The 26,354-nt window shown below is 42.0% G+C and overlaps 1 protein-coding gene across 44 annotated transcripts in view; it reads right to left on the reverse strand.

Moving 5' to 3' along the window:
• LOC118366705 (E3 ubiquitin-protein ligase Midline-1-like) overlaps nucleotides 1–24,733 on the reverse strand; it is a 34,075-nt gene extending 9,342 nt beyond the window's left edge. For 42 of the 44 annotated variants that reach the window (XM_052492923.1, XM_052492883.1, XM_052492921.1 and 39 more), the window contains exons 1-5: nucleotides 24,534–24,733; nucleotides 14,605–15,326; nucleotides 12,832–12,897; nucleotides 1,491–1,586; nucleotides 771–878 (exon numbers count right to left, since the gene is read on the reverse strand). In XM_052492923.1, coding sequence (XP_052348883.1) covers nucleotides 771–878; nucleotides 1,491–1,586; nucleotides 12,832–12,897; nucleotides 14,605–15,270 — 936 coding nt within the window. In that variant the 5' untranslated portion in view covers nucleotides 15,271–15,326; nucleotides 24,534–24,733. The remainder of the gene's footprint in view (nucleotides 1–770; nucleotides 879–1,490; nucleotides 1,587–12,831; nucleotides 12,898–14,604; nucleotides 15,327–24,533) is intronic. The other 2 variants (XM_052492926.1, XM_052492927.1) reach the window with 2 other exon arrangements.
• Between the last annotated feature and the right edge of the window lie 1,621 nt (nucleotides 24,734–26,354).

Genomic DNA, 26,354 nt, shown 5'->3' on the forward strand with positions numbered 1-26,354 from the left:
TCAGTCACAACAAGGTGGAATCAGAACGTTGCCATCAGTCACAACAAGGTGGAATCAGAACGTTGCCATCAGTCACAACAAGGTGGAATCAGAACGTTGCCATCAGTCACAACAAGGTGGAATCAGAACGTTGCCATCAGTCACAACAAGGTGGAATCAGAACGTTGCCATCAGTCACAACAAGGTGGAATCAGAACGTTGCCATCAGTCACAACAAGGTGGAATCAGAACGTTGCCATCAGTCACAACAAGGTGGAATCAGAACGTTGCCATCAGTCAGAACAAGGTGGAATCAGAACGTTGCCATCAGTCACAACAAGGTGGAATCAGAACGTTCACAACAAGGTGGAATCATCAGTCACAACAAGGTGGAATCAGAACGTTGCCATCAGTCACAACAAGGTGGAATCAGAACGTTGCCATCAGTCACAACAAGGTGGAATCAGAACGTTGCCTTCAGTCACAACAAGGTGGAATCAGAACGTTGCCATCAGTCACAACAAGGTGGAATCAGAACGTTGCCTTCAGTCACAACAAGGTGGAATCAGAACGTTGCCATCAGTCACAACAAAGTGGAATCAGAACGTTGCCATCAGTCACAACAAGGTGGAATCAGAACGTTGCCTTGTGACTGATTACATTGTCACTGTAATGTTGTGAGGTGTTTTTGCCATAAGGGCTGCAATGTCTACTTGCAAGTTTTGACTTGTAGCTGTTGTTGATAGTTGCAAACGTCTATAGGGGAGGAGGAAGGCAGTATGGAGTATTACCTTGCCCTCGTTTATCTTGGTGGCTATGATCTGTCTTCTCTGCTGTACCACGTCCATCAGGAGGTCACACTCTTCCAGGAGCTTGTTCTCTTGTCTGGATGCATTCCCCTTGGAAACAGATCAGGATAGGGATATCAATCTAATACATTATGTTTGGTATTGACAGGATAAAACATAGCATTTTATAGACATTTGTATTCTTTTTTTTCATTTTTTTCATTTTTTTTCTTTAACCTTTATTTAACTAGGCAAGTCAGTTAAGAACAAATTCTTATTTGCAATGACGGCCTATCCTGGCCTAACCCGGGCGACGCTGGGTCAATTGTGCTCCGCCCTATGGGACTCCCAGTCACTGCCGGTTGTTATACAGACAGGAATTGTTGTAGCCCTTTCCTGCAGTCAAATTACCACAATGCACTCTGGTGTTTCATGGGTAGAATATGATGAAACATTCATTTTTTTCCTATTTTATAAGTATTCTGTGATGTATACAAAGTGTAATATTGGGATGCAAACTCAACATGTAATACATTTCAACCCTATATCTGACATGGTACAGGTCTCTTCTTTTCTGAAGTCCAAAATGTGTCTTATCTGACACCTAATATTTACAATACAAGAAATCAAAAAAGCTTAACCTGTCAAACAATAGAAATGCCACTGAAACTGAGAGCTGTATCAAATAGCCTAATATGGAAACAGATAAACATCCTTACTTACCTCCACATGTTGGCAGATCTGGATCAACTTGCCCATCAGAGTTTCCAACTCGTTGTTCCTCTTAATCAGATTGCTGAGGTTGGAGTCCAAGGTTTGCTGTGGGGGGAAAAAAAGAATAGAACAAATATGAACAACAGAAAGAGTCTGTAGCTGAAAATATTCCTCTAGCAAAATGTCAACGTTTAACTAAATGTGGAAAGAAGGGGAGGAAAAATCATCATCACAATCATGGCTGTCCACTGGAACAGGACGATACACTGACAGACAGTCCCTTCATAGGGTCTGGTTGTGTCCCATTCGGTGTGGCAGTCAGTCAGTCATTCAGTCATTCAGTCAGTCAGTCAGTCAGTCAGTCAGTCAGTCAGTCAGTCAGTCAGTCAGTCAGTCAGTCAGTCAGTCAGTCAGTCAGTCAGTCAGTCAGTCAGTCATTCAGTCATTTAGTCAGTCAGTCAGTCATTTAGTCAGTCAGTCAGTCAGTCAGTCAGTCATTCATTCAGTCAGTCATTCAGTCAGTCAGTCAGTCAGTCAGTCAGTCACCTCTGAGCTAGTCCCAGTGCCAGAGCTCCCATCATCCAGCCTGCTCACTGAGCTGCCAAAGCTGAGAGGGACAAGCAGAGCGTTTGCCAGAGATGTATCCTAGGGCTCAATTATTTCTTGGTATTTTATTACAGATCCCCATTAGCGGCTGCCAAGCCAGCATCTACTGTTCCTGGGGTCCAAAACAAGATTAAGGCAATTACATACAAAACATAATAGAGACATTATTACACCACGACTCTACCACAATATATCTACAATACAATACATTTTTACACCACTACTCTACCACTATATATCTACAATACATTATTACACCACTACTCTACCACTATATATCTACAATACAATACATTATTACACCACGACTCTACCACTATATATCTACAATACAATACATTATTACACCATTACTCTACCACTATATATCTACAATACAATACATTATTACACCACGACTCTACCACTATATACAGTATCTACAAAACAATACATTATTACACCACTACTCTACCACTATATATCTACAATACAATACATATTTACATCACTACTCTACCACTATATATCTACAATACAACACATTATTACACCACTACTCTACCGCTATTATATCTACAATACATTATTACCCCACTACTCTACCACTATATATCTACAATACATTATTACCCCACTACTCTACCACTATATATCTACAATACATTATTACCCCACTACTCTACCACTATATATCTACAATACAATACATATTTACACCACTACTCTACCACTATATATCTACAATACAATACATATTTACACCACTACTCTACCACTATATATCTACAATACAATACATATTTACACCACTACTCTACCACTATATATCTACAATACAACACATTATTACACCACTACTCTACCGCTATTATATCTACAATACATTATTACCCCACTACTCTACCACTATATATCTACAATACATTATTACCCCACTACTCTACCACTATATATCTACAATACATTATTACCCCACTACTCTACCACTATATATCTACAATACATTATTACCCCACTACTCTACCGCTATTATATCTACAATACATTATTACCCCACTACTCTACCACTATATATCTACAATACATTATTACCCCACTACTCTACCACTATATATCTACAATACAACACATTATTACACCACTACTCTACCACTATATATCTACAATACAACACATTATTACACCACTATATATCTACAATACAACACATTATTACACCACTACTCTACCACTATATATCTACAATACAATACATTATTACACCACTACTCTACCACAACCTATCTACAATACAACACATTATTACACCACTACTCTACCACTATATATCTACAATACAACACATTATTACACCACTACTCTTCCACTATATATCTACAATACAATACATTATTACACTACTCTACCACTATATATCTACAATACAATACATTATTACACCACTACTCTACCACTACATATCTACAATACAATACATTATTACACCACTACTCTACCACTACATATCTACAATACAACACATTATTACACCACTACTATACCACTATATATCTACAATACAACACATTATTACACCACTACTCTACCACTATATATCTACAATACAACACATTATTACACCACTATATATCTCCAATACAACACATTATTACACCACTACTCTACCACTATATATCTACAATACATCACATTACACCACTACTCTACCACTATATATCTATAATACAATACATTATTACACCACTACTCTACCACTACATATCTACAATACAATACATTATTACACCACTACTCTACCACTACATATCTACAATACAACACATTATTATACCACTGCTCTACCACTATATATCTACAATACAATACAGTATTACACCACTACTCTACCACTATATATCTACAATACAATACATTATTACACCACTATATATCTACAATACAATACATTATTAAACTACTCTACCACTATATATCTACAATATAATGCATCGTGACGTCTGGGCACCGTTCACTATATGTATGGTACTACAGAGATCGACATTCAAGAGTGTTTCCGAGGTTGGACAGGCAGACCGTGAGGCTTATATTAAACCCCCACTGTACCAAACTAAATGCTCGGCTTATATTAAACCCCCACTGTACCAAACTTAAAGCTTGGCTTATATTAAACCCCCACTGTACCAAACTAAATGTTAGGCTTATATTAAACCCCCACTGTACCAAACTAAATGCTAGGCTTATATTAAACCCCCACTGTACCAAACTAAATGCTAGGCTTATATTAAACCCCCACTGTACCAAACTAAATGCTAGGCTTATATTAAACCCCCACTGTACCAAACTAAATGCTAGGCTTATATTAAACCCCCACTGTACCAAACTTAAAGCTAGGCTTATATTAAACCCCCACTGTACCAAACTTAAAGCTTGGCTTATATTAAACCCCCACTGTACCAAACTAAATGCTAGGCTTATATTAAACCCCCACTGTACCAAACTAAATGCTAGGCTTATATTAAAACCCCACTGTACCAAACTAATAGAGCATGGCGCTTGTAACGCCAGGGTAGTGGGTTCGATCCCCGGGACCACCCATACGTAGAATGTATGCACACATGACTGTAAGTCGCTTTGGATAAAAGCGTCTGCTAAATGGCATATATTATTATTATTATTATTATATATTAAACCCCCACTGTACCAAACTAAATGCTAGGCTTATATTAAACCCCCACTGTACCAAACTAAATGCTAGGCTTATATTAAACCCCCACTGTACCAAACTAAATGCTAGGCTTATATTAAACCCCCACTGTACCAAACTAAATGCTAGGCTTATGTTAAACCCCCACTGTACCAAACTAAATGCTAGGCTTATATTAAACCCCCACTGTACCAAACTAAATGCTAGGCTTATATTAAACCCCCACTGTACCAAACTAAATGCTAGGCTTATATTAAACCCCCACTGTACCAAACTAAATGCTAGGCTTATATTAAACCCCCACTGTACCAAACTAAATGCTAGGCTTATATTAAACCCCCACTGTACCAAACTAAATGCTAGGCTTATATTAAACCCCCACTGTACCAAACTAAATGCTAGGCTTATATTAAACCCCCACTGTACCAAACTAAATGCTAGGCTTATATTAAACCCCCACTGTACCAAACTAAATGCTAGGCTTATATTAAACCCCCACTGTACCAAACTAAATGCTAGGCTTATATTAAACCCCCACTGTACCAAACTAAATGCTAGGCTTATATTAAACCCCCACTGTACCAAACTAAATGCTAGGCTGGAAGCAAAGGGAAATAATGTGCGAGTTGAGATAAATACAAGAGATGATACTGACAGCAACATGAACATGATACTCCGTTGGAGGTGCAGAGATCATTTTCAGATGGAACTTTTTATTTAAGTTTTTATTTTATATATATTTTTTAATATTATTATTATTTTTTATTTTTTCAGATGGAACTGTTAGCAGGCATAAGTGTGTATGTGATGGACATTACAGAGCAGCCTGGAACACTGCTCATCCAATCAGTATCCAGGATCCAAACAACCAGTTAATCATTTATTTTTTATTTTTTTTATTTTATTTCACCTTTATTTAACCAGGTAGGCTAGTTGAGAACAAGTTCTCATTTGCAACTGCGACCTGGCCAAGATAAAGCATAGCAGTGTGAACAGACAACACAGAGTTACACATGGAGTAAACAATTAACAAGTCAATAACACAGTAGAAAAAAAAGGGGAGTATGTGTGCAAAGGGCATGAGGAGGTAGGCGAATAATTACAATTTTGCAGATTAACACTGGAGTGATAAATGATCAGATGATCATGTACAGGTAGAGATATTGGTGTACAAAAGAGCAGAAAAGTAAATAAATAAAAACTGTGGGGATGAGGTAGGTGAAAATGGGTGGGCTATTTACCAATAGACTATGTACAGCTGCAGCGATCGGTTAGCTGCTCAGATAGCTGATGTTTGAAGTTGGTGAGGGAGATAAAAGTCTCCAACTTCAGCGATTTTTGAAATTCGTTCCAGTCACAGTACTGGAATGAAAGGCGACCGAATGAGGTGTTGGCTTTAGGAATGATCAGTGAGATACACCTGCTGGAGCGCGTGCTACGGATGGGTGTTGCCATCGTGACCAGTGAACTGAGATAAGGCGGAGCTTTATTAATGCTCCCAATTGTTATTATTTTTTGAAGAAAACAAATCTTAAAGGCCCAATGATGTCGTTTTTATATCCATTTCAAATAGTTTCTTGGTAACATTTAAGTACCTTACTGTAATAGATTTCCATAAAAAGAATAAAAAAATATGATTTAAATGTTAGCTTTCTTACATGGCACATATTGCACTTTTACTTTCTTCTCCAAAATTTAGTTTTTGCATTATTTAAACCAAATTGAACATGTTTCATTATTTATTTGAGGCTAAATTGATTTTATTGATGTATTATATTAAGTTAAATTAAGTGTTCATTCAGTATTGTTGTAATTGTGATTATTACAAACACATTTTTAAAAAATCGGCCGATTAATCGGTATCAGCTTTTTTTGGTCCTCCAATAATCAGTATCGGTATCGGCGTTGAAAAATCATAATCGGTCCACCTCTAGTTTGAATTTGAATATTGAAACAATGTTACACATGTGAAACAATGTTACAAATGTGAAACAATGTGGATGTCTTTGTCTTTCCATAAGGGTTATGCAGTGAGGCATAAGGAGAATACAAGGACATTGGTTTGATGTCTGAAAGGGTTATTCGTTAATGGTTATATAATCCTGGATGGACTTAATATTGGGATTACGCTCCAGAAGAATTGTTCCATGTATGGGTCTATTGATAGCATCATGGGCTTACTTCCCTGAATGGACCGTTAATGCCAGAACACTTTGCTCAACAAAATAAAGAATTTAAATCAACTGCTTGTTGAAATCCTTAGGCCTATATGTTGAAGTAATTCTTTCCCCTTGGTTTCATCATATTAAGTACAAGCCCTTCGTGTTGCAACGGCGTAAAGTAATCGTGACACATACAGTGCATTCAGAAAGTATTCAGACCCCTTCCCTTTTTCCACATTTTGTTACTTTACAGCCTTATGCTAAAATTGATTAAATAAAAACAATTCCTCATCAATATACACACACAATACCACACAATGACATCACAATACCACATAATGACATCACAATACCACATGATGACAAAGTGAAAACAGGCTTTAGAAAAAAAAATACAGAAATACCTTATTTACATAAATATTCAGACCCTTTGCTATGAGACTCGAAATTGACCTCAGACACATTCCTATTTCCATTGATCATCCTTGAGATGTTTCTACAACTTGATTAGAGTCCACCTGTGGTAAATTCAATTGATTGGACATGTTTTGGAAATGCACACTACCTTTCTATATACGGTCCCACAGTTGACAGTGCATGTCAGAGCACAAACCAAGCCATGAGGTCGAAGGAATTGTCAGTAGAGCTCCGAGACAGGATTGTGTCGAGGCACAAATCTGAAGAATTGTACCAAAATATTTCTGCAGCGTTGAAGGTCCCCAAGAACACAGTGGCCTCCGTCATTCTTAAATGGAAGAAGTTTGGAACCACCATTACTCTTCCTAAAGCTGGCCGCCCGGCCAAACTGATCAATCAGGGTAGAAGGGCCTTGGTCTGGGAGATGGGAGAACCTTCCAGAAGGACAACCATCTGAAGCACTCCACCAATCTGGCCTTTATGGTAGAGTGGCCAGACGGAAGCCACTCCTCAGTAAAAGACACATGACAGCCCACTTGGAGTTTGCCAAAAGGCACCTAAAGGACTCTCAGACCATGAGAAAATACATTCTCTGGTCTGGTGAAACCAAGACTGAACTCTTTGGCCTGAATGCCAAGCGTCACATCTGAAGGAAACCTGGCACCATCCCTACAGTGAAGCATGGTGGTGGCAGCATCATGCTGTGGGGATGTTTTTCAGCGGCAGGAACAGTCTAGTCATAATCAAGGGAAAGATGAACAGAGCAACCAACCTGCTCCAGAGCGCTTAAGATCTCAGACTGGGGTGACCTTCCAACAGGACAATGACCCTAAGCACACAGCCAAGACAACGCAGGAGTGGCTTCGGGACAAGTCTCTGAATGTCCTTGAGTGGCCCATCCAGAGCCCGGACATGTACCTGATCGAACATCTCTGGAGAGAAAATAGCTATGCAGCGACGCTCCCCATCCAACCTTACGGACGTTGAAAGGATCTGCAGAGAGGAATGGGAGAAACTCCCCAAATACAAGTGTGTCAAGCTTATAGCGTCATACCCAAGAAGACTCAAGGCTGTAATCGCTGACAAAGGTGCTTCAACAAAGTACTCAGTAAAGGGTCTGAATACTTATGTATATGTAATATTTCCGTTTTTTATTTTTTGTACATTTGTAAACATTTCTAAAAACCTTGTTTTTGCTTTTTCATTATGGGATATTGTGTTTAGAATGATGAGGAAAAAAATCTATTTAATCCATTTTAGAATATGGCTGTAACATAATAAAATGTGGAAAAAGTCAAGGGGTCTGAATGCTTTCCGAATACACTGTACAGTACAGTACGATGAAACAAATTGAAGAATTTAGTAAACAGAGAACTTTGGTGAACTGAACGTGTCTGTGAAGTCACTGTTTAGCTGACGTTGGGAAGCTCTCTCAGGTCGGCCTTTTCACATTGCCATTTCATTAGGCTCTGTGCGTCAGCCGTCAGCGTGCACAGAAATAGCCTTTTTGTTATTTATTTTTATTAAACTGCTCTCACCAAAATTATTTATTTATATCCAAGCAGAGGTGATGAAAGCAATTATAATAGCTTTGTGCTGCCTGCCGTGGATGGATGGATGGAAGGTGCCTGGAGATCCATAGAGCCCTGGCTGGAGAACAGCTGATGCAGCCGCACAGAAACAACCAATGACTCCGTGATAAACGCAGCAATCCAGTTAATTAAGTTCAAATGGACTCATTATGATCATTTAATCGGCTGAAAAATACATTTATTTTATACAGCAGTATGTCTAGTAGTATGTTTGCACGTCAAGTTGTATAATGCACTTGAAATAATTGACTTGGTGAAGAAAACGGAATGTGATGTCATAAAGGGAATAGTTATGGTTAGTTAATACTGTTGCCAGGTCAAAATAACATTGCTTTTATGTAAATAGGGTATCTACCCGTCTAGCCTGTCTCTCTTCCATAAACGTTTGACAGTTAGGGTGGCATGCCAGTTGACATTTCAACTCCCAACAGGAGATAAAGCATCCACTTCCTCTCAGAGATGATTTTGTCCTGTGCCATTCATTTGAAAGTGTTTGGATCCCTGAAGAACCTCCATGTCCAACACTGAAAGACAAACGGCAGGTCCAGACTATATAACCAGCTCTGCCAAGAACCTCCATGTCCAACACTGAAAGACAGACAGCAGGTCCAGACTATATAACCAGCTCTGCCAAGAACCTCCCTGTCCAACACTGAAAGACAGACGGCAGGTCCAGACTATATAACCCACTCTGCCAAGAACCTCCCTGTCCAACACTGAAAGACAGACAGCAGGCCCAGACTATATAACCAGCTTGACCAAGAACCTCCATGTCCAACACTGAAAGACAGACGGTAGGCCCAGACTATATAACCCACTCTGCTAAGAACCTCCCTGTCCAACATTGAAAGACAGACGGCAGGCCCAGACTATATAACCCACTCGGCAAAGAACCTCCATGTCCAACACTGAAAGACAGACGGCAGGCCCAGACTATATAACCCACTCGGCAAAGAACCTCCATGTCCAACACTGAAAGACAGACGGTAGGCCCAGACTATATAACCAGCTTGACCAAGAACCTCCATGTCCAACACTGAAAGACAGACAGCAGGTCCAGACTATATAACTCCATGTCTCTGTTACTTCCTTCAGCCTTTTGAGGGTTGATGCACTGTAATCGTTGTCACTGGCAAGTCATATAAATTGTGAATTTCATTGTTTTGCATGTGAATGTAAGGTGTGACACTCTTTCTGAGAAATGCTCTCTTTTGTCATATATTTCTGCTTTGTTTCTTACATCTGGAAATAGTGGACTGCTGATATCATATGCCAGGCTTTCATCTGCCTTTTTACAATCAGGACAGTCAGAACTAACACTGTCCTGAGATCAGGTGGTAAAATGACAGAAAAGTTGTCAGAACAGTTTCAAAACACAGACAGTGACCTGACCGGTCAGGTTTTTGTCAGGAAGGAAGAGAGACTGAGCAAGCCAACACCAAAGGTATGGGACCAAAAGCATTCCTCATCAAGAGGAAGCAGCTATTCCTTCCTCTCATCATGTCTGAATTGATTTAGGAAAATAGAAATCCATCGCAGGGAACTGTCCAAACACTAAGAGCATTTCAATGTACTATAGTTCAGGCACACAGTTGTATCATTTATCATTATAGTAGAGAGGAAATTAACTTGAAAAATATGGCATGAAGATGAAACATGTCAGATGAACGTGAGAAAACAATGTAGAACCTTTGGAACTTGAACCATAACACATAATGTTCCTTCTAACTCTAGAACCAATTATGATCCTTCTAACTCTAGAACCAATAATGATCCTTCTAACTCTAGAACCAATAATGATCCTTCTTACTCTAGAACCAATAATTATCCTTCTAACTCTAGAACCAATAATGATCCTTCTAACTCTAGAACCAATAATGATCCTTCTAACTCTAGAACCAATAATTATCCTTCTAACTCAAGAACCAATAATGATACTTCTAACTCTAGAACCAATAATGATCCTTCTAACTCTAGAACCAATAATGATCCTTCTAACTCAAGAACCAATAATGATCCTTCTAACTAGAACCAATAATGATCCTTCTAACTCTAGAACCAATAATGATCCTTCTAACTCTAGAACCAATAATGATCCTTCTAACTCTAGAACCAATAATGATCCTTCTAACTCTAGAACCAGCAACCAGCACCACTGGTTGCTTCACTTCCTGGTATGACAACCCAGACCCCTCTGTTACGCTGCTGCTACTCTCTGTTTATTATCTATGCATAGATACTTTAACTCTACCTACATGTACTGTACATATTACCTCAATTACCTCAGCTAACCGGTGCCCCTGCACATTGACTCTGTACCGTTACTCCCTGTGTAAAGCTTCGCTTGTTATTTTAGTGCAGCTGTTTAATTATTTGTTACTGTTATTTTCTATTTTTTACTTATCTAGTTTTTTACTTACCACTTATTTGTATTTATTTTCTTAACTTCTTAAAGCATTGTTGGTTAAGGGCTTGTGACAAATACAATTTGATTTGATCCTTCAAACTCTAGAATCATTAAAATTAGAAATATTTTTACCCCTCTCTCTTTCTCACTTTTCTTTTGCCTAACATAAGAGATTTCAGACATGTACAGGTGTCTAAATACTTCTGTTACGTCTATGATTTACGTCCCCTCTACATTAGCCAGTTCCTTCTGGGTTGTAAATGAATAGGGCTTTGATGTGGCTTCGCAGTGGGTAACATCGGCATACTGTAGTCCAGCTTGTCAAGACTGCAATTCAGAACTGCAATTAATTTACCAACGCTACCTTTTTGCAGTGAGATCTATGGTTGCATCTCCACATAAATTAAATATCTTTGTCTTTTCATAACGTCTCTGTTAACATTATTTATTTAGGTTATTTTGTACTTTGGCTGTTGTATATTTGATATGCTTAAATTCAAAAAGGTGAAGCGGGGTGACTAGTCATTTATGTAAAAGATAAAGACTCTTAAAAAACATATATTTTAAAAAATCAAGACAATAGCCCCATGCACGAGGGAGCACAAAGGAAAATGTTGCAACCACAAAAATGAATCCTTATAGACTAAAACAAACAACCCCTAAAATATGGTCCTTCGAGTGCTATAGACTGACTCAGGGACACAGTATGACAATACCTTGGCACAGAAGTCAGGGGGGAATGACAAACAGACAGAGAGTAATCCCACACAAGACAAGGGTATCGACAGCGGTATAAAGAGTAATGAGCACCCGTTCTGGGTTTGTTGGTTAGTTCTGACATTTACTGTCATGCTCAGAATAACTTCATTCATTTGTATCTGAAGAATGAAAGAGTTGACATGGCCACGGACGTTGTAATCAGATATAACGTAGGATTTGTCCTGAAAAAAACGTGACCAACTAGTAGGTAGAGTATCTTACAACTGGCAAGAAATGTCAGAAATGCAGAGCTCAAGTTTGACCACAACTACAGTAAGTCTGCCACTCTTCCCTTAACCTATTTAACTAAGCAAGTCAGTTAAGAACAAATTCTTATTTTACAATCTCCCTGAGGGGGGGTTTATGTAAAACCTGATGGTAAACTATGTTCCAGAGTACATATATCATCCCTATAATTACCCGTTACGCAAAAAAAGCAGATATCACATAGAGGCCTTGAAGCCACCCATAGTGGTGGACTATATTCTACGGGTCAGGTTTACAGAGCATTTGCACCTGTGCAAAATATTCTCCTGTTATTTTCAGAGGGGAATAAAAGAGTCCAACATATACTGTATTTTTTTGTATTTTACCTTGATATATTTTACCTTGATTATTGGTATTATTTCGTCTGCAGGTTTTATTCCCCGTTGAAAATAACAGCTGTTAACTCTTAGTAGACCTGTCCCTGAATATGGAGTTGGATTAATACTGTAGATACCGTAGATATCTCCTGGTCTGCTTCCTCTTGTTCGCTCCTCTCACTGAGATAGCAGTCTGGAGTTCTCTGCACAATGACAGCATGATCAAACAAAGGAAACACTGGTTACCGCTGATGCTCTGACCTCGATCGCCATAGTGTTGCAATCTAAGATTACCGCATCTCAGTTTCACTGGGATTCTGGGACCAAGCTTGGCATTCTCTTTGTTTTTGGTGAAAGGTCAACCAAAAAAAGGAGTCCGTGTGTACTATGTAATGCAACATCCCTGTTGGTGACTCATGCATAAATAGTGTAACATTTGTATTTATTTGTGAAAAGTCCTGAGGTCTTTTCAAAGTCATGTGGTTCCTAGAAAGCCTTGATCTAGACACGTTATTACATTATTACACTGACTTCTCCTTTACTAAAGGCATTGACTAAACACTGCCTCCTTCAAATAAAACATAAATTGGCTATCAATCAACTGTAAAAACAGAACAACAACAGAACAACAACAACAAAATAAATACAGTAAATACAAAAAAAAAATGATTTTACTGATAAAATACTTCAATACATGTGGTTCAACAGAATGTATAGGGGTTAAGGTCTACTCACATCACATCCCTATTTGCCGTGTCTCTTGATAGAGCTTGTCAGATGTGAGGGTATATTTCCATGTGAAAGGCTAACTATAATACACAGCCGCATGGTTCTGCCTGGTAATAAAGCGTTGATCGCTCCCATGAGGTTTCTGGAGCCATGATCGAGTCCCATGGCGCGTAGGCGAAATGCTAGCCCACAAAGCCCAAATGTCAATGCTTTTGACAGGAGCTCATTCAAGTCTTAAGTGCAAGGAATGCGTGGCCACCTTTTTGTGTGTGTTCCAGCTAAGAGCCTCTCGTGATACCATATTAATATGGACACATGGAGGGAAAGAGGTTAGTTGAACTTAACCTGAAACCCTTGGAAGCAATCTTTATTTATTGGTTGTGATTTCGTGTCAAAATGTTATATTTAAGCCGCTAAAAGAAAGTGTCATGGTGTGTGATCACTCCTTGTTCCCAAAGCTCTTTGCTCTTTGAAATATTAACAGACCTCATATGAGTTTACTGTAGCTGCATTAGTGGGGAAGTCTGACTGAATGTGGAATTCCATTTGCCATGTTTCTAATACTGTAAGCTTTGTGTTGCCGTTTCGTAAGCCAAGAGGGCCAGTAGATACAGTATAACACATAGCGTATAACTGTGTGTTTACCTGATTGTATAGTTCTCTTGTGCAACACTGTTTACAACCACAATGACTCCTGATTTACCCATGAGTCTGAGGAAACATTCCTCGTTGGTTAGCAGAGGATATTAATAGGAGACTATTTGATTGAAATATTGGATCCTACTTCAATTTTAAATCTTAAAATGCCCGTGTGAATTGTGGAACAACAGGTTTTTAGGATGAGGCAACATTTGGAAAACAACACAATTAGCCATCACAATATTTTTTTGCATCTCTGAAAATGTGTGTGACGAATCTCAACCAAACTAAAAAAGAATGGTCAGATATTGAATCTGATGTGTCGGGTAATTCAGGCACAATATTGTTTATTTAATATACCCAAATGTTTTTACTCGATTTGAATCAAATATGATTTTTAATCTCACCATTTATTCCACTCAGTGGACACAAATTATTGCACATAGTGAGCTTTTCACAGTCAATCATTTACTTTCCATACTCCTCAGACATTCCTGAAGGTGTGTACAGTACAGCATAGTACAGCACAGAGCATCTCTTACCTTGAGTTTCTCATAGCGGTCGCTGAGGGCGGCAACTTGGTGGTCCCGATGCCGACCGACCAGTTTGCACAAGGCACAGATCAACTGTTCATCTGTGACACAGTACATGTTCACCTTCTCGTCCTCGTGCTCCAGACACATGAGTCCCCTGATGTGGCAGTCCGGCATGGGCTCGATCAGACGGTGGCTGGTGAAGGGCTTCTTATTGGGGTGGGTGGCCTTCAAGCATTCGTCGCAGTAGGACACCTCACAGGTGACACAGGTCTTGATGGCATCCTGGGGAGGGTCTTGCTCACAGAACTGACACTGCACCCTCTCGCTGGGGGAGGTCATGGCCGTGCCGTTCGGGGCGACCCGCTCACGGCGAGTCTCGCTGGGGGAGTTGGGCCCGCTCACGGAAGCCTTCTGGAAGCGGTCGATGATGTTCTGCAAAGTGACGTTACGCTTCAGTCCCTCTAGGCCCCTCTGGTTGAGGGTGATGGCATAGCGACAGGTTGGGCACTGGAAGGCGCTGATGGACTGCACAGGCTCGTTGGGGCTGCAGTGGGAGATCAGGATGCGGTGGGCACAGTTGAAACACAGGCTGTGAGCGCAGGGCAAGAGCAAGGGGTCCTCGAAGAGCTCCAGACAGATTGGGCAGGTCAACTCCGACTCCAGTGTTTCCATCTTCACACGCAACAAAGCGATGTCGTCAGCGAAATCCAGGGAAGCTGATCAGCTATCTGTAGGGATGACATGGACTTCATCATTAGAGAATGGGAGAATGGGAGAGATAGAGAGAGAGAGAGAAGCAAGGGTTCAAAAGGGTTAAACAGTAGGGGGTTGTCAACTTTCCCAGAATAGAAATTAATGAGTAGTCTGACCACATTCCTAATCTAAAGAAAACTGGAGATTACTTGGTGTGGTAGAGGAATAAATAGCAGGTATTGGATAACACATCTCTGGTATCTTCATCAGGGGTTATTGCATGAAATGCAGACACTTCTAAATTGAGTTTCAGTGTATTCTAAACCCCTTACAGAAATATAAATTAAAACTGAATGGAAATGAAACTTGTTCGGTAAGAAGTAAAGTAATCCATGTCGATCTTGAGTTCTCTAGAACTAATTCCTACATGTTTTATAGGGAGGCACATCTGACCGTATTTCCTGCGATGCAACTGCCAAATGAAGAAGACCGAAATTGGGAAAAACAAACAAACGCTGCATATTTTATAAGAGCCTTGAGTTGTTTTGATGATATAACTCTGGAAACACCATAAAATGAGTCATTTTCGTCAAGTGGCCCTTGTCTATGGAGAGGCTTGGCTAGGCTAGCTAGCCCAGGGCAGTGAAGCCAGACAGATCACTGAAGCAGAAGTCCCTGCCTGTTCACGGCTGGAACTCCTTACTGTGACTGGCCTGACGGACACAGAGCCTTTGTTCCAGGCCAGTCAGACACCCCAGCTGCGAGTGGATACGCTGTGCCCGTCGCGTCTCCCTGTGTGAACTCTACCTCCACTCATTATGTGTGAAAGAAGGCAAAACCTCATTATCAGGCCAGCCGGGCACAAGTGGTCTTTGAAGTTGAGGACACAGAAACTCGCAGAGAGCTATAGCTCAGGACGGGTTTGTTCCCTTCCTCTATTCTTGTTCAAATCCACAGAGACACTCAGTTAACCTACTGGAAGATACAACTGTTACGCTCGTCTCACATGTCTGTGATGTAGACAATATGAATTCCTCTGTGGGGCTTTGTTGTGCTACTGTTGATGCTTTGTCCCAGACATGGAGTTTGTTTTAACAGAAACCTTCTCCCTGTTATCCAAGTTGATGAGCCAAGTCAAGCTAAGGAGGGTAGAATTAGCGTGTCCAATGTTCAAACGTGATGTCAGTACTAAGAAAACATACGGTATAGGTTACTGTATAGCAGTTGCCAGAAATACGCTCAAATATTATTATGGTTTATGGTTTCCTCCACAAAAAATAGAGTCTATTCTTAATGCAATGTTAAATGATCCATTTTAAAATGCACAGTGCACCCAATATAACATATTGATTGTTTGTACACTGAAGTAAATTAATCTGGTGAAATGGAAGTTATACCATTTCAACAATAAGATTACTTACAAAGAAGATTAGTGCTCATGTCTACTAAAAATAGTAGCAGAATTAGAAGTGTCTACTTAATCCACACACGAATACTGTCCTGAAATGTCTGTCTGTCATCCTTTTTAAAAAATCAGATTTTATTGAACCTTTATTTAACCAGGCAAGTCAGTTGAGAATAAATTCTTATTTACAATGACAGCCTACCCCCGGCCAAACCCGGACGACGCTGGTCCGATGGTGCACCGCCCAATGGGACTCCCAATGACTGCCTACCCCCGGCCAAACCCGGACGACGCTGGGCCGATGGTGCACCGCCCAATGGGACTCCCAATGACTGCCTACCCCCGGCCAAACCCGGACGACGCTGGGCCGATGGTGCACCGCCCAATGGGAATCCCAATGACTGCCTACCCCCGGCCAAACCCGGACGACGCTGGGCCGATGGTGCACCGCCCAATGGGACTCCCAATGACTGCCTACCCCCGGCCAATCCCGGACGACGCTGGGCCGATGGTGCACCGCCCAATGGGACTCCCAATGACTGCCTACCCCCGGCCAAACCCGGACGACGCTGGGCCGATTGTGCACCGCCCTATGGGACTCCCAATCATGGCCAGATGTGATACAGCCTGGAATGGAACCAGGGTCTGTAGTGATGCCTCCGCTGTGCCATTCATAAGGGGTAAGTATGGGTAAGTATTCCACAAAACAAACACAACTCAACTAACACGTACACTCTTAGAAAGAAAAGGTGCTACAGTATATCTAGAACAAAATATACAAAAATATTCAGATTAAAAGGGTGTACCAAAAAAGGGCTCTGTGCCTGCATAGGAGAACCCTTTGAAGAACCCCTCTTGGTTCCAGAACCCTTTCCACAGAGGGTTCTACATGGAACCCAAAACAGTTCTACCTGGAATCAAAAAGGGTTCTCCGGTGGGGACAGCCTCAGAACCCTTTCCGAACCCTTTTTTTCTAAGAGCGTACGTCTGAATATTTTTGTATATTTCCTCAAAACAAATGACAATACAACAGTAGCATGCAAATAAACTTCCACGTGTGACTGAACATCCCCGGCAAATGATTAAGTCTCCGTTCAGTGAAGACAAATAACAGTTCATAAATATTGAAAAAGAATCAAAAGAGCTTTTGCGTGAAGTGCAAATACTGTACATAAAGACAAAATGTCCCTGCCAATGATGTCCTCATACAATCTTACAAAAGCCCTAGATACACTGAACCCCTGTCAAAGTACACTGTGGCAGAAAGCCAGAGGAGAGTGATTCACATCAACTACACCTTTACTCCACTCCCTTTGAAAGTTTTCCATTCACACGCAGTTTACTTTACCCACCGGTGGATTTCGTCCCGCTTTGCACTGCAGAGACATTTCGGTTGAGGGGAAAACTTCTGACCAAAATCATGAAAACATATTAAAGGACATCAAAGGAAACCCCCCCCCGTAACGAGGAGGTGGTCGGTACCCAGATGACAAAAGTCTTCGTAATGCAGTAATCCTGCTGTACCGGAGCACGGCTGTCACTAACCAGGAACCAGAGACAGAGAGCAAAAGGTAACCAGCACAACAGGAAGACCTTCCCCACAACTCCAGGACAGACAGCTCCACCTACAGTAGGAGAGCTGGCCAGCAATCACTGGAAATACAGGCAGAGAGAGAGAGAGAGAGAGAGAGAGAGAGAGAGAGAGAGAGAGAGAGAGAGAGAGAGAGAGAGAGAGAGAGAGAGAGGCAGAGAAAGAGACAGAGGGGCAGAGAGAGAGAGAGGGGCAGAGAGAGAGGGGCAGAGAGAGAGTAAGAGGCAGGACATAAGCAGAGACAGAGTTCTCCAGAACCCCAGGGGTAGACCTAGTCAGTGAAACTCTGGCCCTCACACAGGACAGGCAGGTCAGTGTCCTCTGATCCCTGCCTTTTGAGCTGTAAACCAAAGAGGAGACAGAGAGGAGAGAGTCAGGATCCGTTTTCCTCTGTGACTGTCTCCTCTGCCTCTTTAGCGGCACAATGCTGCCCTGTGTGGTGGAACTGTTCTTAGCTCTGTCACCAGGGATTAAAAACAGAGAAAGGCTGACGATACACATGCACACAAATACACACGCACGCAGGAACGCAGGCACGCACACTTATGTGCACACACGCACACGCACGCACGCACGCAGGCACACACACACACACACACACACACACACACACACACACACACACACACACACACACACACACACACACACACACACACACACACACACACACACACACACACACACACACACATGCACATGCACACAGGGGATGGGTTGGGATTGGAGCAGGGACAGGGGTCTCTGATTAACCTCTGCTCCCAAACAACAAGCTGACCTGGAACACGGGGATCACATCCCAATCTGAACTCTTTCTCCCTGCTCAAAACGTCAGTGTTTCTCAAATGTGTCACTGGGTTGAGGCAGTAAGCATACAAGGTTTCGGAAATTCATCATTAGATTACAAAAGAGAATGAGAAACGTAAGAATTGTAGTTTCAAAGATTAGTCAAATCTGTAAAACTTCCCAGTGTGTTCATGATAAACCCTGTGTTAATCTGTGTGTTCACATCACTCAAGTTTTATAAAGTGGGGGTGGATCACTATAAATTAAGGAGGGTACCATCTACCATCTGCTCTCCATGTGCCTCCCCTTCCTCTCTCCCTCCCCTCCCTCACTCTCTCTCTCCCTCGCTACCTCGCTCCCACCCTCCCTCCCTCCCTCACTCTCTCTCTCCCTCGCTACCTCGCTCCCTCCCTCCCTCCCTCCCTTGCTCTCTCAATCCCCTCCCTGACAGACAGATCCATATTGTTGACATTGTAGACGTCTTGGTGAACACAAAGCGGTGGGTGTGAGAGAGTGAGTAACACATGGTGTTGGAGATGGAATGTCAATGGCTTTCCCCTGCCTGATTTCCTGTGAAGCCTCCAGCTGGGCAGCAATACCTGCTGTACTGTAGTCTAGTATACTGTAGTGTAGTGTACTGTCGTGTATTGCAGTGTAATGTAGTGTAGTGTGCTGTACTGTACTGTAGTGTATTGCAGTGTAATGTAGTGTACTGTACCGTTAGGTAGTGTACTGTACAGTACTGTAGTGTATTGCAGTGTAGTGTACTGTACTGTACGGTACTGTACGGTAGTGTAGTGTAGTGTAGTGTACTGTAGTGTACTTTTAGGTAGTGTAGTGTTAGATAGTGTACTGTACTGTAGTGTACTGTACGGTAGTGTAGTGTACTGTACTGTACTGTACTGTTAGGTAGTGTACTGTACTGTACTGTACTGTACTGTACTGTACTGTACTGTACTGTCCTGTACTGTTAGGTAGTGTAGTGTAGTGTAGTGTACTGTAGTGTAGTGTAGTGTAGTGTAGTGTACTGTTAGGTAGTGTCCTGTACTGAACTGTACGGTAGTGTACTGTTAGATAGTGTACTGTACTGTACTGTATGGTAGTGTACTGTTAGGTAGTGTACTGTACTGTATGGTAGTGTACTGTTAGGTAGTGTACTGTACTGTATGGTAGTGTACTGTTAGGTAATGTACTGTACTGTACTGTACTGCACTGTACTGTTAGGTACTGTACTGTACTGTAGTGTACTGTTAGGTAGTGTACTGTACTGCACTGTACTGTTAGGTACTGTAGTGTAGTGTAGTGTAGTGTAGTGTAGTGTACTATACTGTACTGTACTGTACTGTTAGGTAGTGTACTGTAGTGTACTGTACTGTACTGTAGTGTGCTGTACTGTAGTGTACTGTAGTGTGGTGTACTGCTAGGTACTGTAGTGTACTGTACTGTACTGTACTGTTAGGTACTGTACTGTACTGTATTGTACGGTAGTGTACTGTACTGTACTGTACTGTACTGTGGTGTACTGTTAGGTACTGTACTGTACTGTTAGGTACTGTACTGTACTGTTAGGTAGTGTACTGTAGTGTACTGTACTGTTAGGTAGTGTACTGTACTGGTGCATTTTAGTGTCAGTGTGTTTCAGTGGAGAAGAGTGAGGCTCATCTTCACACACCCGGGACCCAGAGGTTCCTAAAAACATGGTCCTAGTTCCTTTCTCTACCTATAGTAGCCTAACACATGCCTGCTATTTAAAAAATAATGTTTTGTTATACACAAAGTCCTCTAGGAATAGTTTCATACATGCGTTTTGCAACAAGTATGCAACATTCATGCATAATACAAAATAAATTGATGGCATGCTCCGGAGTAGTGCATTGGTCTAAGGCACTGCATCTCAGTGCAAGAGATGTCACTACAGTCCCTGGTTCGATTCCAGGCTGTATCACATTTGGCCGTGATTGGGAGTCCCATTAGGCGGCACACAATTGGCCCAGTGTCATCTGGGTTAAGAACAATTTGTTCTTTAACTGACTTGCCTAGTTAAATTGAAAAAATAAAATAAAAATTCAAACTGTGCTTATCTATAAGGAATGTAACACTGAGTCAGCAGTGTTATCATACACACAAATTATGCTGCATTAACTTGGATTAGTAAATGCATGGGTGGATCTGAATGATCAATTGCCTTGAAGCCAACCCCCTGTCTGCCCACTGCCAGCAATGGAAAAATGTGAACTTTTCAATGGGGCTGGGACAGGCTCTTACAACCAACCAGGGGGTGTTGGCACCTACAGTCATTGGTTGGCACACGACTCACAATCAATAGCCAATAGGACTGTGCATTCACGTGTCCTGAGAGAGAGAGACAGACCACTTTTAAAAAGCCAACTAACACTGTCTAATGAGTATCCACATCTAGACACCAACAGCCTAAAAAGAGACCCACAGAGCTGTTGTCATAAAGGTTGTTAAATCCCCGACATCTAGTGCCAGCAGACCGGGCAAGATTAAGTGCAGGAAAGCCGATAATATAACCTTAATAATAGGATGAAGTGTAAATTGTTTATCCCCAGGGCCCAGGCATGCATGGCAGTGTAACAGCTGAACTACCAGAGAAACAGTAGACAGGGATAAGGTTCTCTGCATGTGGGCACTGACAGGTTTTCCAGTTGGGATATATGCACGAATCAAGCATTAGTACTCTACTAAGCAATACGGGGCTTCCGTGAAACGGAATATTAGAGCTTCTATTAGGGCTCACAGATGTAGGATTTTAATTCGAGTCAGTTTGCTACAGCAGTAAAATTACAAAACTTTAGAAACCTTTTTAAAACCTTGAATACACTTCGACTTTGCAATTCCTGCTATGCATGAAAATGCTCAGCAACAGAAGAGTGATCAAATTAAGATCCCACATCTGTATAACTAAATAGATTTGGATATTTTTTTTCTCTCAATTCAAGCTCTTTCTAATCAGCTTTGCCACGCTATTTGATCATCTCTAATGACGGCCTTTATCTTTGTATTCATCATTAGAGAGAGAGAGAGAGAGAGAGAGAGAGAGAGAGAGAGAGAGAGAGAGAGAGAGAACTTGCTCTTTTTCCCGGGGCAGATACCTAACATGTTTATCTGTAATCCTGTTTTTGTGGCGTATCTGTGACCAATGTGTGACCTGGCTCTGCCTCCTAAAGCAGCCGGTTCAATAGAGCGGTCCAACAGCCCACTCCTGTCAAGGTCGACGTCAAGTCTGACATTTCAAAGTGAAATCTCAAACTTTAGAGGCCTTTTTTTAAAACCTTGAATACACTACAATTTTGCATATCCTGCCGAGCAGGACATTTTTTCAGCAGAAAAAGAGTGATCAAATAAAGATTCTACATATGTATTGATTGTGACATGACAATAGGTATTTAATTTGTTTAGTGTTGATGTCTCGATGAGGGATATTGATTACAATGTGTGCCAATAAACAATAGCCTACAGTTAGGAATGTAAGTGTATGAATACAATAGTACAGTTATGAAATGCAACCAGCTGAAGGAGATACACTGCAAAGGAGTTTGTGTGCAGTTGAGAGAGACAATCCAATGTAGATTTGACCACAGATAAGAAATTGGAAACAGAGGCCATTAGTTGGATTGATTCATTGCCAGTTAGCCTTTAACCAGCCAAGCAGTCAAGCAGCATTAGAACAGAGGGTCTGTTAGCTACGCCTGCTGTTGGCAGGGCCGGTCTTTCTGTAGGTCATCCTGGTCAGTTATCAGAACAGCCAAACTCTCCCATTTCCTCTCTGCGGCTTGGCAGGTGGCATCAGCAGAAAAATAGTGTTTTCTTTCCATGGCAACGTGAACTTTCACTGAATCCCCCTCAGACTCATTATTTTCCAACAAAGCCCTGGCCCAGCATAGATTTCATGATAACAGAATTTGGTCGCAGTTGGATTGCACTAATCTCTTATAAAATATAATCTCACGTTCTCCCTTGATCCCAAAATACTGTACAAAGTACTCACTGGATTAAATTGAGGGTTTATTATGCATCATTGAAATTACTTGAAAAAAATTATAGGTTAACAAAGTACATATTTTGTCATTCTTATACGTAAAGTGTACTGTTTATATTGCTGCATAGTGATTTCAGATTACCACATATAAATTGATGGGCAATTTAGCCACTACAAAACAGAGGTAAAAGAGCGACCCCTAGTGGTTGACATGTAAACCGCATGACAATGACAATCCCTGACAAATTGACTATTTAAACTGATGATAAATCATGCACTATGCACACACACACTGCAATAATACTAATCTATATCAGTACCAAACAAAACGTTACCGATGTAGACTGCCAAAGTCATTACTCACTATCCCGCCTGTACCTTTCCTTGTTGACCTCTTTCAACATCTAGGCTACAATCAACATAAACAAATCATTCACACACTGACAAGGTTTCCATGGGGATACAGGTGATCTAAGAGTGGTTCCAGAGAAAAGTCAGGCATTCCTCTGTTCCCCCGGGAGATAGTTAGTTACTAATTAATCAAGAAAACCCCAGGCTCCAACAAGTCTCCATTTTACACTTATAAAATAAGGAAGTAATGAGGAAGTACACAGATAAACTCTGATCTAAAACTACAGGCAATATTTTGTTACAATAGTGCTGCTTTGAAGCTAGACAGGCAACTCAGATTGCAAACACTGCTATATTTCACTTGTGTTTCTCTTATCTTAAGTAGTAAAAGACATTTGGTGGGGCATTGGGACACCGGGATATTCTCATTCCCCTGTTAGCACTGGTATAACTCTCATACTGTGCAACACACTGAGAATGTTATTGGTAATACACTTTTGAAAAAGAGGAGCTTCACTCAACACAAAAATAGCTTTCATTGAAATGTGTGAGAGCCAGACATGAATTCTACGAACTGAAAAACAATAAAGCCTGATATTCCAACTGCATTCTGCAAATGGAATGTTTGATAAAAAAAGGCAACCCTTCTTAGGATTGATCTAACTCATAAATAATGTTTCCTTGACAATCAAGGTGGTAAACCTTGGTATTGCTATCAGCACTGAAGTTGACACACCAGCTTTCCTAATCACAACATTCGCAGCTTCAGAATGAGTCACGTCAAAAGAATGAGGATCACAGACAATCCATTGCACATGATCACAACATTTTGCCGTGTCGTTTCACTCACTGCCTCCCTCAACCACGGAGTTATTCTACACACTGTGATGTCACACTTTCATAATTCAACCATAATGGAATTTTCTGAGTGCAGAACAGCAGAGTGACATCAGCTTTTGAACTACGCCCTGCCTCGAGGCTGAGTCAACATTTTGCTCCCAAACATGTCAACACACTGACACTGAAACACATACAGCACACAGACACCACTTGTTTCTGTGTAAGAAAATATGCAAACCTGAAGATAAATTAACCTCTTATATTACCTGCCACATGGTTAAAATCCCATTATCCACAAACAGGGGGAAAATAAGAAATGTCTCACAGTTGACGAGTCTGGTAACACTACACTATAACAGGCCAATCCACTGCAACGCTCTGCAATAACAGGCTGACTCGTCTGTTTTTACCTCCAGTACCAATTTTGACTCGTCTGTTTTTTACCTCCAGTACCAGTATTGACTCTTCTGTGAGTTTCTGGCCCTCTAGGAGGGTTGAAACTGTCTGCCGTGGGCTGCAAACTAACCAATCACACAGAGGGGGAGGGACCTCTGAGATGGTGGGTGTGTCAGCTCGGGGATTGTGAGCTGAGAAGCTTTGCTGTGTTCAGAAAGAATTTCCCAAAAACAGCACATATGGTGTTACTGGAGAATGTTTATATAGTCCAATAACCATCAATCATAATGTATGTGGATGCAGTGACTAGTCGTTGACATATAGAAGAAACACAGCAGGTAGAGCCGCACTATCAATCCAGTATATCACACAATGATTAGTATACACCACAACACACCAATGTTGATGAAAAACACGTAACACTGTCACAATGTGAGGTGGGGGGGTCTTATCCCAGTCCAATGTGAGGTGGGGGGGGTTTCATCCCAGTCCAATGTGAGGTGGGGGAGTCTCATCCCAGTCCCATGTGAGGTGGGGGGTTTTTCATCCCAGTCCAATGTGAGGTGGGGGGGTCTCATCCCAGTCCAATGTGAGGTGGGGGGTCTCATCCCAGTCCAATGTGAGGTGGGGGGGGGTCTCATCCCAGTCCAATGTGAGGTGGGGGGTCTCATCCCAGTCCAATGAGGGATGGGGGTCTCGTCCCAGTCCAATGTGAGGTGGGGGGTCTCGTCCCAGTCCAATGTGAGATGGGGGGTCTCATCCCAGTCCAATGTGAGGTGGGGGGTCTTGTCCCAGTCCAATGTGAGGTGGGGGGTCTCATCCCTGTCCAATGTGAGGTGGGGGGGTCTCATCCCAGTCCAATGTGAGGTGGGCGGGTCTCATCCCAGTCCAATGTGAGGTGGGGGGATCTCATCCCAGTCCAATGTGAGGTGGGCGGGTCTCATCCCAGTCCAATGAGGGATGGGGGGTCTCATCCCAGTCCAATGTGAGGTGGGGGTGTCTCATCCCAGTCCAATGTGAGGTGGGGGGATCTCATCCCAGTCCAATGTGAGGTGGGCGGGTCTCATCCCAGTCCAATGTGAGGTGGGGGGTCTCATCCCGGTCCAATGAGGGATGGGGGTCTCATCCCAGTCCAATGTGAGGTGGGGGGTCTCATCCAAGTCCAATGTGAGGTGGAGGGGTCTCGTCCCAGTCCAATGTGAGGTGGTGGGGGGTCTCATCCCAGTCCAATGTGAGGTGGGGGGATCTCATCCCAGTCCAATGTGAGGTGGGCGGGTCTCATCCCAGTCCAATGTGAGGTGGGGGAGTCTCATCCCGGTCCAATGTGAGGTGGGGGGTCTCATCCCAGTCCAATGTGAGGTGGGAGGTCTCATCTCAGTCCAATGTGAGGTGGGGGGTCTCGTCCCAGTCCAATGAGGGATGGGGGTGTCTCATCCCAGTCCAATGTGAGGTGGGGGGGGTCTCATCCAAGTCCAATGTGAGGTGGAGGGGTCTCGTCCCAGTCCAATGTGAGGTGGGGGGGGTCCCAGTCCAATGTGAGGTGGGGGGGTCCCAGTCCAATCATCCCAGTCCAATGTGAGGTGGGGGGGTTGACCGGGATGGTGTTGAAAGTCTCCTCAGTTTGTTGGCACCAGTTCCACCGCTCTCTCTGTGGTCATGTGGAAAAATGCACCCTCTTCTAAACGTCTGCA

The sequence above is a fragment of the Oncorhynchus keta genome, chromosome 34 (assembly GCF_023373465.1).
Source record: "Oncorhynchus keta strain PuntledgeMale-10-30-2019 chromosome 34, Oket_V2, whole genome shotgun sequence".
In the NCBI taxonomy this organism is placed as follows: Eukaryota; Metazoa; Chordata; class Actinopteri; order Salmoniformes; family Salmonidae; genus Oncorhynchus; species Oncorhynchus keta.